General features: G+C 39.0%; 1 protein-coding gene across 1 annotated transcript in view; it reads right to left on the bottom strand.

The window, feature by feature from the left end:
• Positions 1-17,048, bottom strand: part of KTN1 (kinectin 1) — a 394,527-nt gene that overhangs the window by 121,091 nt on the left and 256,388 nt on the right. Inside the window, 7 exon segments of the mRNA XM_053697334.1 lie at positions 3,380-3,417; positions 4,299-4,352; positions 5,904-5,994; positions 13,473-13,510; positions 14,206-14,274; positions 16,255-16,345; positions 16,521-16,558. Coding sequence (XP_053553309.1) covers positions 3,380-3,417; positions 4,299-4,352; positions 5,904-5,994; positions 13,473-13,510; positions 14,206-14,274; positions 16,255-16,345; positions 16,521-16,558 — 419 coding nt within the window.

A 17,048-nucleotide genomic window follows, 5' to 3' on the forward strand; every position in this document is an offset into this window, starting at 1 on the left:
TGGTCTGAAGGAATTTTCCTTCTTTGGTACAATGAAGAGATTTGAATAAAACCCCAGTCCCTGTTCCAGAACTGGAACTGGCAAAATTACTCCAGTCAACTCTAGATCTGAAACACATTTCAGAAATGCTTGAACCTTCGCTGAGTTTACTGGGACACGGGAAAGAAAAAATCTCTTTGCAGGAGGCCTTATCTTGAAGCCAATTCTGTACCCTTCTGAAACAATGTTCTGAATCCAAAGATTGTGAACGGAATTGATCCAAATTTCTTAGAAAAAACGTAATCTGCCCCCTACCAGCTGAGCTGGAATGAGGGCCGCACCTTCATGTGGACTTAGGAGCTGGCTTTGATTTTCTAAAAGGCTTGGATTTATTCCAGACTGGAGATGGTTTCCAAACTGATACCGCTCCTGAGGATGAAGGATCAGGTTTTTGTTCCTTGTTGTGACAAAAGGAATGAAAACGATCATTACCCTGGAAAGAAAGGGAAAGCAGAGTAGACTTAGAAGACATAACAGCATTCCAAGTCCTAAGCCATAAAGCTCTTCTAGCTAAAATAGCTAGAGACATATACCTGACATCAACTCTAATGATATCAAAGATGGCATTACAAATAAAATTATTAGCATGTTGAAGAATAAAAATGCTATGAGAATTATGATCTGTTACTTGTTGCGCTGAAGCTTCTAACCAAAAAGTTGAAGCTGCAGCAACATCCGCTAAAGATATAGCAGGTCTAAGAAGATTACCTGAACACAAGTAAGCTTTTCTTAGAAAGGATTCAATTTTCCTATCTAAAGGATCCTTAAGGAAGTACCATCTGCCGTAGGAATAGTACGCTTAACAAGAGTAGAGACAGCCCCATCAACTTTAGGGATTTTGTCCCAAAACTCTAATCTGTCAGATGGCACAGGATATAATTGCTTAAAACGTTTAGAAGGAGTAAATGAATTACCCAAATTATTCCATTCCCTGGAAATTACTTCAGAAATAGCACTAGGGACAGGAAAAACTTCTGGAATAACTACAGGAGATTTAAAAACCTTATCTAAACGTTTAGATTTAGTATCAAGAGGACCAGAATCCTCAATTTCTAATGCAATTAGGACTTCTTTAAGTAAAGAACGAATACATTTCATTTTAAATAAATATGAAGATTTATCAGCATCAACCTCTGAGACAGAATCCTCTGAACCAGAAGAACCATTATCAGAATCAGAATGATGATGTTCATTTAAAAATTCATCTGAAAAATGAGAAGTTTTAAAAGACTTTTTACATTTACTAGAAGGAGGAATAACAGACATAGCCTTCTTAATGGATTTAAAAACAAAATCTCTTATGTTATCAGGAACACTCTGAGTATTAGATGTTGACAGAAAAGCAACAGGTAATGTAACAGTACTTAAAGGAAATATTATCTGCATAAACAGTTTGTCATGACAAAACAGTACAAACAACAGCTGGAGGAACAGATACCATAAGTTTACAGCAGATACACTTAGCTTTGGTAGCTCCAGCACCAGGCAGCGATTTTCCAGAAGTATCTTCTGACTCAGCTTCAACGTGGGACATCTTGCAATATGTAATAGAAAAAACAACATATAAAGCAAAACTGATCAAATTCCTTAAATGACAGTTTCAGGAATGGGAAGAAAATGCCAGTGAATAAGCTTCTAGCAACCAGAAGCAAAAAATCAATGAGACTTAAATAATGTGGAGACAAAAGTGACGCCCACATCCGGAACAGCGACACTTTTGGCGCAAAAGAACGTCAAAAATGACGCAACTTCCGGCGACACGTATGACGCCGGAAACAGAAAATAATTTTTGCGCCAAAAAAGTCAGCGCCAAGAATGACGCAATAAAATGAAGCATTTTCAGCCCCCGCGAGCCTAACAGCCCACAGGGAAAGTCAAATTTTTAAGGTAAGAAAAAAATGAATTATTCATATGCATTATCCCAAATATGAAACTGACTATCTGAAATAAGGAATGTTGAACATCCTGAGTCAAGGCAAATAAATGTTTGAATACATATATTTAGAACTTTATATAAAAAGTGCCCAACCATAGCTTAGAGTGTCACAGAAAATAAGACTTACTTACCCCAGGACACTCATCTACATGTAGTAGAAAGCCAAACCAGTACTGAAACGAGAATCAGTAGAGGAAATGGTATATATAAGAGTATATCGTCGATCTGAAAAGGGAGGTAAAGAGGTGAATCTCTACGACCGATAACAGAGAACCTATGAAATAGACCCCGTAGAAGGAGATCACTGCATTCAAATAGGCAATACTCTCCTCACATCCCTCTGACATTCACTGCACGCTGAGAGGAAAACCGGGCTCCAACCTGCTGCGGAGCGCATATCAACGTAGAATCTAGCACAAACTTACTTCACCACCTCCATAGGAGGCAAAGTTTGTAAAACTGATTTGTGGGTGTGGTGAGGGGTGTATTTATAGGCATTTTGAGGTTTGGGAAACCTTGCCCCTCCTGGTAGGAATGTATATCCCATACGTCACTAGCTCATGGACTCTTGCTAATTACATGAAAGAAATTGGGTTTACTATACCTTTAACTTTCCAATTTACTCCTAATATTTAATTTGCTCCATTCTCTTGGTATCCTTTGTTGAAAGACCAGAAATGCAATACTGGGAGTTTGCTGAAAGCCAATCATAAGTATATGTGCAGCCACCAATCAAGCAGCTTCTAAGCATACCCAAGTATAATTTACAACAAAGGATACAAAAAGAACAAACAAATTAGATAATATAAAATTATTTAAAATGGTATGTTCTATCTGAATCATTGAATATAAAATGTGGGTTTCATGTACCTTTAAGGTGTTTTCTACAAGATACTTCATACACAGAACCTTTCACATTAATATTTAACAATAAAATATGCATTTTGCTTCCTATAATAAAGTAAAATAAGCCATGACCCTCAGTAACAGCTTAAAGGGACAGTAAACACCTTTTAATTACAAGACATCTCTGTTGTGTTGCTATAGAATAACAGATCAGCCAAATCTAAAAACATTTTCAATATTCATTTTTACTGCATCTGTCTGTCAGTAGCCAAACTCCAACCACCATTTGCCTTATTTGGAGGATCCAACAGTTAGTCTGCAGATAACAGGACTCAACACTGGCAAAATGTATTGTTTAACAGATATGATCAATCAAATCCAGTTTGGGACAGATGTGTAGCACAGTTAGCCTTGGGAAGTCAGCAAAGTGTAATTCTGAGAATTAAAAAAAAACAACTAAATTTTTAGAGCAAAATCTCAAGGTGTATACTGTCCCTTTAAAGCCATTGTTTACGTATGTGCACAGGATCCACATTACCCAAACAATTTTGGACTTACAAGTTTTGAAGCTCCTCCAATTGCAACGACGAGGAGTTCTGTTGTAAAAGAAACATGAGAGACATTAAAAACTAAACATTTTATATAGAATTAAGTATTTAAAGCATATGAGAATATGCAGTTGTATTAGTTGGTTAAATATTGAAAAATATAAGTGTAAAGTTTCAGTATCCATAAAGCAGGGACGCCATGTTGTAACCTAGGTTTCCTTCTTTACTGAGGCCAATCAGGAAGTTAATTATGAGTCACTGGAGTGTGCAACCAATGACCATGAGGATAAATATGACAGAAGGAAGAAAAAGGAGGAAGAAAAGAAAGAACAAAGGTTTTTAAACTAAATTTACTTTGGTTTTAAAGACTGAACGTTGTTTATTTTAGTATACTGGTATTAAACAACTTTCCAATTTGCTTCTAGTATCATTTTTCTTCGTTTTCTTATACTTTGTTGAAAAAGTCGGGATGTAAGCTCAAAAGTGTGCACGTGTCTGCATTAGCAAGAGCACTAGATGGCAGCACTATTTCCTGTTGTGCACACTACCTACCTACGTATCTCTTCAACAAAGAATAACATGAGAACAAAGCAAATTTGATAACAGAAGTTGGAAACTTTACCTAGATAAACCTTTCAGCAAAGAATAACAAGAGAAGGAAGTAAATTAAATAATATAAGTAAATTGGAAAGTTGTTTAAAATTGTATTCTCTGAATAATAAAATAATTTTTTTGGGTTTCATGGCCCTTTAAGTGTCATTAGATAAATGTAACAGAGGATGCGCGCCAGTGGATAATGCTCAGATTTTTATTTCCTCCTTGGGATTCAGGACAAAAAGATAAGGAATTAAGTCTGTAAATGTTACGGTAAAATATATGATCGGAACACACCAGATGCAATAAAAGGTAAAATAAAACGGCAACATTACCTGCTGCACCTGATCCGTATGCACTTTCAGCGCACTCACTTCCTGTTCCAGCTCCTGTGCAAACGGTAGACACGGTATAAGGACACAGAGCCGCGGGGAAGGAAATGAACAGCAGACACGGTATATGAGGACAGAGCCGCAGGGAAGGAAATGAACAGCAGACACGGTATATGAGGACAGAGCCGCGGGGAAGGAAATAAACAGCAGACACGGTATAAGGACACAGAGCCGCGGGGAAGGTAATAAACAGCAAACACGGTATAAGGACACCAAGCCGCAGGGAAGGAAATAAACAGCAGATTTGGTATAAGGACACAGAGCCGCGGGGAAGGAAATAAACAGCATATACGGTATAAGGATACAGAGCCGCGAGAAAGGAAATAAACAGCAGACACGGTATATGGACACAGAGCCGCGTGGAAGGAAATAAACAGCAGACACGGTATAAGGACACAGAGCCGTGGGGAAGGAAAAAACAGCAGAAACGGTAGAAGGACACAGAGCCGCGGGGAAGGAAATAAACAGCAGACACGGTATAAGAGGACAGAGCCGCGGGGAAGGAAATAAACAGCAGACACGGTAGAAGGACACAGAGCCGCGGGGAAGGAAATAAACAGCAGACACGGTAGAAGGACACAGAGCCGCGGGGAAGGAAATAAACAGCAGACACGGTAGAAGGACACAGAGCCGCGGAGAAGGAAATAAACAGCAGACACGGTATAAGGACACAGAGCCGCATGGGAAGGAAATAAACAGCAGACACGGTATATGAGGACAGAGCCGCAGGGAAGGAAATAAACAGCAGACACGGTATATGAGGACAGAGCCGCAGGGAAGGAAATAAACAGCAGACACGGTATATGGACACAGAGCCGCGGGTAAGGAAATAAACAGCAGACACGGTATAAGGACACAGAGCCGCGGGTAAGGAAATAAACAGCAGACACGTTATAAGGACACATAGCCGCGGGGAAGGTAATAAACAGCAGACACGGTATAAGGACACGGAGCCGCGGGGAAGGAAATAAACAGCAGACACGGTAGAAGGATACAGAGCCGCGGGGAAGGAAATAAACAGCAGACACGGTATAAGGACACAGAGCCGCGGGGAAGGAAATAAACAGCAGACACGGTATAAGGACACAGAGCCGCGGGGAAGGAAATAAACAGCAGACACGGTAGAAGGACACAGAGCCGCGGGGAAGGAAATAAACAGCAGACACGGTATAAGGACACCGAGCCGCGGGGAAGGAAATAAACAGCAGACACGGTATAAGGACACAGAGCCACAGGGAAGGAAATAAACAGCAGACACGGTATAAGGACACAGAGCCGTGGGGAAGGAAATAAACAGCAGACACGGTATAAGGACACAGAGCCGCGGGGAAGGAAATAAACAGCAGACACGGTATAAGGACACATAGCCGCGGGGAAGGAAATAAACAGCAGATACGGTATAAGGACACAGAGCCGCGGGTAAGGAAATAAACAGCAGACACGGTATAAGGACACAGAGCCGCGGGTAAGGAAATAAACAGCAGACACGGTAGAAGGACACAGAGCCGCGGGGAAGGAAATACCGTCAGTACAAGAGATGCCACTTACCTGGATTCGTCTCTGCTTGTCAGCAATTGTTCTCTCACTTTCATTAAATGTGGCTTCTATGGTTTTGAGAGTTTCTTCCTTCCCTTTCAGTCTGTAAAAGAAAATTTGCATTGAATCCTTGTAGTACTTGGTACCAGGAATAAGGCAATAGAGCTCAAAAACAAATCTTCACCCTCTTTAAAGGGATATGAAACCCAAAATTTCAGACAGAGAATACAATTTTAATAAAGTTTCTAATTTATTTCTATAATCAAATTTGCTTTGTTCCCATGATATTCTTTGTTGAAGAGATACCTAGTTAGACATCTGGTGCACTACATGGCAGGAAATAGCGCTGCCCTCTAGTGCTCTTGCATATGGATAACATTCTAGCAAAACTGCTGCATAGTGCTCCAGTCGTGTGCACAATCCTAAGCTTACATCCCTACTTTTCAACTAAAGATACCAAAAAACAAAGACATTTTGATAATAGAAGTAACTTAGAAAGTTGTTTAAAATTGCCTGTTCTATCTAAATCATGAAAGAAAATTTTCTGTTTCATGTCCCTTTAAATAGTCACCGTGGTCTTTGCAACTAATCTCATACCTAGGATTATTATTCACCAAGCCACGGTCATAAGTGAGATCTAAGTAAGGATGTCAGATTAGTTTATTCAGTTATTTATTTAAAAAACACATTTGTTCCAATCAAATGGCTAATATTTGCTTATAAACCTCCATGTAAGTCTATTGGAATCAAACGTAAAATATAATAACATGAATCAGACAGCGCATACAATTTAAAAAAAGTTTCCAATGTACATGTATAATCGAAGTGTATTCTTTGTTGAAGAGATATCTAGGTAGGTAGTGTGTATATGTATGGAGCAATACATGGCAGGACAATGTGCTGCCATCTAGTGCTCTAGCAAACATATAACATTCTTCCAAAACTGTTGCCATACCATATATAATGCTGCAGACACGTGTACACTCCTGAGCTTAAATTCCTGCTTTTCAACAAGGGATTCCCAGAGAATGAAGACAATATGATAATACAAATAAATTGAAAAGTTGTTGAAAAAAAAAATGTATGCTTACCTGATAAATTTCTTTACAGACATGGGGAGTCCACTACGACATTCCAATTACTAGTGGGATATTCAAGATATCCTAAGATATGGAGAGTCCACAACGTCATCAATTACTAGTGGGAACCAATACCAATATTAGAGGACACAGATGACTAGGGAGGGAGAATAAGACAGGCAGACCTAAACAGAAGGCACCACCACTTGAAGAACTTTTCTCCCAAAAGAAGCCTCAGCTGAGGCAAAAGTATCAAATTTGTAGAATTTTGAAAAAGTATGCAGAGAGGACCATTCTGCCGCTTGCAAATCTGTTCCACAGAAGCTTCATTTTTGTAAGCCCAAGAAGAGGAGACAGCCCTAGTAGAATGAGCCGTATTTCTCTCAGGAGGCTGCTGTCCAGTAGTCTCATTAGCCAAACGAATCATACTTCTTAACCAGAGGGAAAGAGAAGTAGAAGTGGTATTTTGACCCTTACGCTTAACAGAGAAAACAACAAACAGGGCAGAAGATTGACGAAAATCTTAAGTAGCTTGTAGGTAAAGAGCACGCACAACTTCCAAGTTATGCAAAAAGACGTTCCATATGAGAAGGATTAGGACAAAAAGAAGGAATTACAATTTCCTGATTAATATTTTGAACCAACACCACCTTAGGGAGAAACACCAATTTTGTACGAAGGACCGCCTTATCTGCATGAAAGATAAAGGTACAGGGAATCACACTGCAGAGTTTAAAGCTCAGAAACTCTGCGAGCGGAAGAAATAGCAAGGAGAAACAAAACCTTCCAGGACAACAATTTGATATCAACAACATGCATCAGCTCAAATGGAGCCTGCTGCAAAACTTTAAGAACTAAATTAAGGCTCCAAGGAGGAGCAACAGGTTTAAACAAAGGCCTGATTCTGACCAGGGCCTGTATAAAAGCTTGAACATCTGGTAAATCTGCCAGACGTTTGTGCAAAAGGATAGACAATGCAGAAATCTGACCCTTCAGAGTACTGACTGACCAACCTTTCTCCAGGCCATCCTGAAGAAAAGATAAAATACAAGGAATCCTTACCCGGTTCCAGTAAAAACCCTTAGATTCGCACCAATAAAGATATTTACGCCATACCTTATGGTAAATCTTGCAAGTAACAGGTTTGCGAGCCTGAAGCATAGTATCAATGACCGCTTCAGAAAAACTTTGTCTAGACAGAACTAGGCGTTCAATCTCCAAGCAGTTAGCTTCAGAGAATCCAGGATTGGATAGAGGAAAAAACCTTGAATTAGAAGGTCCTTCCGCTGAGGTAACCTCCAAGGAGGTAGAGATGGCATCCTTACCAGATCCTGCAAGGTCATGCAGGAGCTATTAGGATTACTGATACTCTCTCCTGTTTGATACGAGCAATGACTCATGGAAGGAGAGCAAACGGAGGACACAGATATGCCAGAGAGAACATCCAAGGAACCGCAAGAGCATCTATCAGAACGGTCTGAGGATCTCTTGACCTTGAACCGTACTTTGGAAACTTGGCGTTTTTGAGGGACTCCATCAGATCCGACTCTGGAATCCCCCACCTAAGGGTTATCTGAGAGAACACCACCGGATGGAGAGCCCACTCCCCGGGATGAAAGGTTTGTCTGCTCAGAAAATCTGGCTCCCAATTGTCCACTCCTGGAATGTGGATGGCACATAGGAGACAATCGTGAGCTTCCGCCCACTGCCCACTGCAGAATGCGAGTCACCTCCTTCATGGCCAAGGAACTCCGAGTTCCTCTCTGGTGGTTGATGTAAGCAACTGAGGTGATATTGTCCGATTGGAATCTGATAAACCGGACTAAAGATAGTTGAGGCCACGCTGTCAGGGCATTGAAGATTGCTCTCAACTCCAAGATGTTTATGGAAAGAGAAGTCTCTTCTCGAGACCACAGGCCTTGAGCCTTCAGAAAACCTCAAACAGAGCTCCAGGCTGGCGTCCGTAGTCACAATCACCCAGGAATGTGTCAGGAAGCAAATGTCCACCACGAGAGAGAAAGTCTCTTGCTAGGGGGTCCAGATTTATCCTCTGCGATAAATCTGAATGTCCATGGAAGCCACCATCAGACCAATCACCTCCATGCATTGAGCCACTGACGTACGTAAAGCAGACGGGAGAGAAAGGCAGGAATCAAGAAGTTTGTATTTTCTGACCTCTGTCAGGAAAATCTTCATGGACAGGGAATCTATAATTGTCCCTAGGAAACACACTTTGTAGATGGAACTAGAGAACTCTTTACCAGATTTCCCTTCAACCCGTGGGAACGTAGAAAAGACAACATCTCTGTATGAGATTTTGCTTGTTGAAAAGATGACGCCTGAACCAAGATGTCGTCTAGATAAGGTGCCACAGCAATTCCCTAGGACCTGACCACTGCCAATAGCGCCCCCAGAAACTTTGTGAATATTCTGGGAGCCGTGCGTGGCCAGACCAAACTGAAGTGCAGCAAACTGGAAATGCTTGTCAAGAAAGGCAAAACTCAGAAACTGGTGATGTTCCCTGTGAATGGGAACATGAAGGTATGCGTCCTTCAAGTCTATGGTCGTCATGGACTGACCTTCCTGGACCAGTGGAAGAATGGAACGAATAGTTTCCCTCTTGAAGGACGGAACCCTGAGGAATTTGTTGAGACACTTTAGATCTAGGATGGGACGGAAAGTTCCTTCCATTTTGGGAACCACAAATAGATTGAATAGAATCCTAGACCTTGTTCCTTTAGAGGAACTGGTACAATAACTCCCAGGGAGGATAGATCATTGATGCAATTTAAGAAGGCCTCCCTCTTTACCTTGTTTGAGGATAATCTTGACAGGAGAAATCTGCCCCTTCAGCGCTGCGGAATCTGTTGGCGCTCTACAAATACATGATAATAATAATAATAATAATAATATTCTGTAACCCTGGGATACTATATCCACAGCCCATGGAAAGCCTGCCCTCCACCTGATCCAAACTTGGATAGGGGGCGGAACCTTCATGCGGATTTAGAATCAGCAGAAGGCTTCTTGATTTGCTTTCCTTTGCTCCAGGGCTGGCTGGATTTCCAATTGGACCTGGATTGGTCTGGTTTGGAGGAGGAAGAGGAGGACTTCTGTCCCTTAAAGGTGCGAAAGGGATGAAAATTAGAAGTCTGCCGACCCCTAGGTCTATTTTTCTTGTCCTGAGGTAGGAAAGATCCCTTTCCACCCGTAATCTCTGAAATGATTTCAGCCAGACCAGGTCCAAACAAACAGAGTTTTAACCTTATAAGGTAAAGCCAAAAGCTTGGCCTTTGAAGAAACCATCTTAGCCGCAACAGCCCAATAAATCTCCGGACTCCAAAATCAATCTGCCATACGTTTTAAACAATAAATGCAACCGAGAAACCCTTCTCAAACACTTTTCCAAATAAAGTTAAATTTAAGCATACTATTTATTATTAACCACTTAGTCTCTCCACATGCCTGAGTTAAGCATACAATGTGCCTGCCACTCTGCCCAAAATAATGTATCTAAAAAAAGAATTAGATAATCTATGTGCCAAAATAGATCCACTAGAGGATATACCTATTCAGTACCTAGAAGGAAAATGTACTTACCTGTGGATCCAGCTGCAGGGCAGGTAACAGCTACTTAGGTGTGACTGGTACTCCACTCCCCATCAGAGACCTGTAGTAAAAGAAAGAACAGAGTAACCAACCATGGCTTTCTACAAATAGGTAGCAAAATGTTAGAAGTAAAGCAAAGACTACTTCGCCGCCTTCTAACTGCTAAAAGCCACCACTACTCTTACCAAAGAGATTGATGTGGACACAGCTAGACCCCAAACCTTGCTTGCAGGGAAAAGTACCAATAAAAGGATTATCTATCTTCAGACACCAACTTCGCACATCTTCCATTGACAGAGGCAAAGAGAATGACTGGGGATTATAGGTAAGAGAAGTTACCCTTAACAGCTTTGCTGGGGTGCTCTTTGCCTCCTCCTGCTGGCCAGGAGTGGAATATCCCACTAGAAATTGGAATTATGTTGTGGACTCTCCATGTCATAGGAAAGAAATTGCATGCTCTATCTGAATTATGAAAGAAGAGTTTTGGGTTTTATATTTCTTTAACATGTTTTCTGCACTCGTTTTTCAATAGTCAAATTCCATTCACCACTTGCCTCATTTGAAGGAGCAAATCTAGGCTTAAGGAAGTAAGCTAACATTATACTAGTATAAAGTGCACTGTTTTGCAGTTATTTGTTAAGGCCAATTAGGGGCAGAAAGGTAGCAGGGTTAGCCTTGAGAAGTCTGGTGTGCATTTTCAGTTGTGAGAATTAAAAAAGCCACAAATTCACAAAGGGGCAAAATAAATACAGGTACAAAACCCTTTATCCAAACTGCTTGAGACCGAAAAAGTTTTGGATGCGAAATATTTGTATATTTACATCTGTGAAATGGGACAGATAGGAAATGTCATTTAGGCAATATTTGCATGTCACTATACAGCTTATACATGTGACCAAAAGGGAGTTGTATATCAATGTTTTATACTTTTGTGTACATTGTGCCCTCAGATATACAGTACAGTACTGTAATCAGAACGGTAATAAATATAGACTAGAAAACCAAAGACACAGGCAGAGAAGATTGTGATTTACTGGTGGGGAAAATGCTAATTTGCATTATTTTTATTGGGGGAAAGTCTGGATTTCGGAATAATTCTGGACTTGAGTTTTTGTAACTGTAATTTAAATATATTGCGAAGTTGCTTTATTAAACATAACTAAATATTTTGTATTAACATCTGTAGGTGTTTATTTTCCCTTGAGCCACTACCATATTCAAGATAAAGCTAGGGTTGGTCAAAATTATTATTATTTTTTTAAATATTACTGTAAAATGATTTCATGGTTTGTATGGGAAAAAAAATGCTCTTTTTTTTTTTTAATACATTTGATTGATTTTACAACACTAGCAGCTGACAGCTTTTCCTCCTTTACAATATTCATTTAACGGGTTAAAAGGAAATGTAAATTTTGATGAACCAGTGCCCGGTTTTTAATAATCCTATTAAAAACAGGGGCACTTTCATTCATCAAAAACTTTACATTTCCCTAGTTTTGTTAAAATACTTACCTTTTCTTTGTGAAAGCCGCTCCAGCACTTCCCCCGCCCGTCGCAAGCCTCTTCCTACATCAGAAATGACGATCCCGGCCTTCCTCCAATCACAGCGTTGCTTCAGGCAATGATACCCTGGGGGGGATGATTGGAGGATGCCGGAATCGTCATTGCTGACGTATGAAGAGGCTTGCGACGGGCTGAAGAAGCGCTGGAGCGGCTTTCAAGAAGAAAAAGGTAAGTATTTTAACAAAACCAGTGAAATGTAAAATTTTATGAAAGTGCTCCGGTTTTTAATAGGATTTTTAAAAACTGGGCACTCATTCCGCAAACTTTACATTCACTTTATTTTTGTCAGGTGAACCAGTGAGCGAGAGTAGCAGAGAGGCCACACTCAATAGTTAGCATGAAGGAAAGTGTAGCCATGCTTGGCTCTATAAAATAAAATAAAAAAAAAGTAGTAAAACATTGTTAAAACCACGTATTCTTCATGCAAAACAACACTTAGGCATTTTAATCAAACAGGTTTAAAAAGTTCCATTCTACTTCCTATCTTAAAGACACATTAAACCCAAGAACTTTCCAATTTAGCTCTTTTATAAAATGTACTTGTACTCTTGGTATCCCTTGTTGAAAAGCAGGAAATAGACTCATGAGTTTGTATATCTAGAGAAGAGTTTTGCAAGAATGCTTTTAACAATGTTATACACTTTGCAAACACTACTGCCATCTAGTGCACAAAAGCATTATTTCTAAACATGTGCGCTCTATCTTCTTAGGTATCAACTCAACAAAGAATACCATGAGAACAAAGTAAAATTTGACAAAATAAATTGGAAATTTAAAAAAAAATTGTAATCTCTGAATCAAGAAATATGATCACATGTCAACATATGTATTTAAAGGGATAGTCTAGTCAAAATTAAACTTTCATGATTCAGATAGAGCAGACAATTTTAAGTAACTTTCTAATTTACTCCTATTCATTTTTCTTCGTTCTCTTGGTATCTTTATTTGAAAAAACAAGAATGTAAGCGTAGGAGCCGGCCCATTTTTTGGTTCAAAAACTTGATAGCACTTTGATTGGTGCCTAAATGTAGCCACCAATCAGCAAGCGCTACCCAGATGCTGAACCAAAAATGGGCCGGCTCCTAAGCTTACATTCTAATAAAGATACCAAGAGAAAGAAGGAAAAAAATAATACGAGTAAATTAGAAAGTTGTTTAAAATTGCTACTCTATCTGAATCATGCAAGTTTAGTTTTAACTGATACAAATCAGCAGAATGATACAAAAGCTATTAAAATGGAAACACACCAGACATGATTTATATTACGTTACAGTTAAACCAGTGGTATCTACAACCCTGTGCCCTAGTAGTATGTAAAATATATACGCACTCATTCTGCAGCTCCTGGACACGAGATAAAACAGAGACCTGAGGAAGAAGGATAATGGTCAGATCTGTGCAAAGTGTACGCTACTGGGCCTAATATTAATACTGTGCATTTTCTAAATGAAACATACAAATGATATCTAGTACTTGTTTCAGAAAATAATAGTAGTGATGACTTAAAAGCACATTCCTGCCAAACATCAATGCATTTCACTTGTGAAGAGGAGCATTCATGCAATATTCATGCATGAGCAAAAGCTATCAATAGTGTGCGCTTCTACTGTGCGTGTGAAGCATATCTAAATATGCTTCAGGCTACAGCCTTCTGAACAATATGTCTGCTCAGAGTGCGATTGGTGCATTGTATTGTGCTTGCAGTGACTCCGGGTACCTGATAAAAGTCACTGAGCAACAGTTTAAAATGCTATTGCACAAAGCATATTTATATATGCTTCACATGCACGGTAAAACCTAGCACTAAAACCAGTGATGGCTCTTACTAGAAGCATTTTTGCTATTGCATGTATATTGCAGAAATGCTTCTACTCAAAATGCAAATGCAGTGACGAGCATTTCAATTTTGTCTGAATGCCCCTTTAATTAAGTTGAACAATATACCAAAATACACACTTTAGGGTTTTTTTTTACACCAGGCTAAACTGTACAAAATTAGAATGTCACTGTCACATATGGCTGCGTTACTATCACACAGCGCTCAGGGACATCTGGGATGTTACCTGTTCTGCCTTTTCAAGCTGGCTATTTGCTAACGCTTTCTTCAGAGATTCGATTTCCAGATTCAATGCCTTGGTGATAACAAAAACAAGACAAATGGGAGACTGAGACTTGCACACCACAAGGTGAGTTACACAACACTCGGAAAGGAGAGGATAAGCTCAGAGCTGGATGGGAAACACAGCCTAGTGATGCTGAAGATTACAGGGACATTAAATACATATCAATAGTTAAAGAGGATGAAAAACTGGTACCTTTAACATTTCTCTAAAAATCTGGAAAAAAAGAATATGTTCAAGAAATATTTTCTAAAATCAACACCCCTTTACTCTGATATGGCAGCGGTTTCTTTCTTTATTCAGAAAGGAAAGAGAACAAAATGCTCACAAGCTCTTGTCTTTTGCTTCTGATTGCAGCGTGAGCACGTGCGTTCAAGCTCAACAAAAGCAATCATTGCAGCTTCGGATTGGCTGTTTGCGCTCCGCTTCTGGAAGAATAGAGAAACCGGCTGCTGAGTGGGGAGGATGACGACACCTAAGTTAAAAGGGACATTGAATAAAAAATGCTTGATTCAGACAGAGCGTGCGATTTTAAACAGCTTTCCAATTTTCTTCTATTATTCTAATTTTTCTTTTGGTATCCTTAGTTAAAAAGGATACCTAGGTAGGCTCAGGAGATGTGTTCAGCTAGTTTCCAGTAGTGCATTGCTGCTCCTTCAACAAAGGATGCCAAGAGAATGAAGCAAATTTGATAATAGAAGTAAATTGAGAAGTTGTTTAAAATCACGTTCTATCTAAATAATGAAAAGAAAATAATGTGGGTTTAATGAAGGGTAAAGGGGGAATATTTTAGAAAATGTTCCACTAACATTTTTATTTATTTTACAAGAAAACAAATAAAAATGAAGCATTTAATGTTTTTACTGTTAAAGACCAGTTTTATGTCCCTTTAAATAATGAATTACAGAAGATTCACACATAAAATAATTGTTTGCAAACACAAATAAAGGGACAGTAAACGCATTGAAACTTTAATGTAAAATATTCTGTTATGCACAGCAAAACAATTTTGCAGTATAATTTCATTATTTATGTTGTACCCATTTCATGTAATTTAGCTCTCACAATTGTAAATGTTCTAATACCCAGAGCTGGAAACTCACAATGTTGACATCAAGGCTATCACTGCTACATATCTGCTCCTAATTTGCTTTATCAGATAACTACAAAACAATGCATTTTATACTAACAATGACCATGGCTAGCCTTGTTGTCTGCAAATAAATGCCCAGATTGGCTCTTCCAAATAAGGCACATGGTGGGTGGGGTTTAGCTATTGACCAGATGTTATTTTGTTTTAAAACCATTAAGACTTGGCTGATCTGTTATTGTTTAGCAACACAACAGAAGTGTAATTACAAGATGTTTACTGACCCTTTAACATTGTTTTTTGGCCAAGAATATGCCCCTTGAAAAGTCTCCTGAGTATGTTTATCTTATCTCCTTTGTGTGGCTAACAATAGTCAGAAGTAAAATTAGCGCCTGGATCACAGAAGCAAACACTGAGTAGCACATTATAGGGTAACATTTTTAGATCTTACCGGATACAGTTTCTAGGGCATAGCGGGGGACACACACAAATGTTTAGCAAAAATAATTTTGAAACATACTTTACAAAAGGTGTTTTATCATTTTCAACTTATAAATGTATAGTTAGTCCAATAAAAAAAGTATCATTGCTCAATGCAATACTCTTGTTATTTTGATATCATTTTATGAGGTATTCCATTTTGAAATTTAATGTCCCTTTAAATGCTGCCATAAAAAATTGAGTTATCACATATATTGGCTAAATGGCTCAGGGTAATTTAATATCAAAGTAAGGAACTGTGTTCCTCAACCAATGACAAAGAGTGAGGATAATTTGAAGGTTACAGTTACATAAAAATAAGTAGATAAATGAGAACCAGGGATTTTCCCACCAGCAATGAGCAAGTTAATGAAAGGGATGAGGATTTTCACAGCAATTGGAATTTGTGAATTTTCCGGTACCTGAACCTTCTTCTCCTGGTTGTCAGCTCGGAGGATTTCCGCCTGCAGATGCTGTTCTACAGACTTGATCTTCCCTTCCTTCTCATGGACCCTAATGAGAAATGCGTAACAAAGTAAACTGTATATCAGAGGAACGAAGAGGCTAATTTTATTACTGCGTTTCCTTTTGGAGACCCCATTAGTTAGAAGCATCCAAAGCACCTCTAAAGTTCATTTAATCCGACTATAACAAACAGCACAATAATGAAAACAAACAATACACTTACTTGTTCTTTAAGTCTTCCACAACCGAAGACAGGGAGATCTACAGAACAGGGGGGAAAAAAAAAAAACTTGTCTAAAATATATAAATCTAAAAAGTATATGACTGGTGAACCAATCAGGAGACGCCTACGATGATTATATCCTAATCTAGTTTGGGAGCGCACAGTTGTGTGACCGATTACACAGGGTTTATTCACACCGTGTAAGAAGGCAATTTGCCCAGATATAAATACAGCATTTATTTTTACACTAGAATATTTAACAAAAGCCAGTTTATTATTTGGTTCCAAACTTTTAATTACCCTTCATGTATCTATATATAAATTCCTTCCCTGGCTCCTCAGCCTCAAAGATTTTAAATGAGCTTGTTTAAGGAGTAATAAAATACATAAAGGGGTATTACACATTAAATACATACTAGACACAGGGATGTATTTAAAGGACAGATTAGCCTTAGAATAACATGTAGAATTATGTTTACAAGTATATTAGTTGTTTAAATATTAAAAATGTAAAGGTTCTGGGTGGAG

The sequence above is a fragment of the Bombina bombina genome, chromosome 1, assembly GCF_027579735.1.
Source record: "Bombina bombina isolate aBomBom1 chromosome 1, aBomBom1.pri, whole genome shotgun sequence".
NCBI classification, from domain to species: domain Eukaryota; kingdom Metazoa; phylum Chordata; class Amphibia; order Anura; family Bombinatoridae; genus Bombina; species Bombina bombina.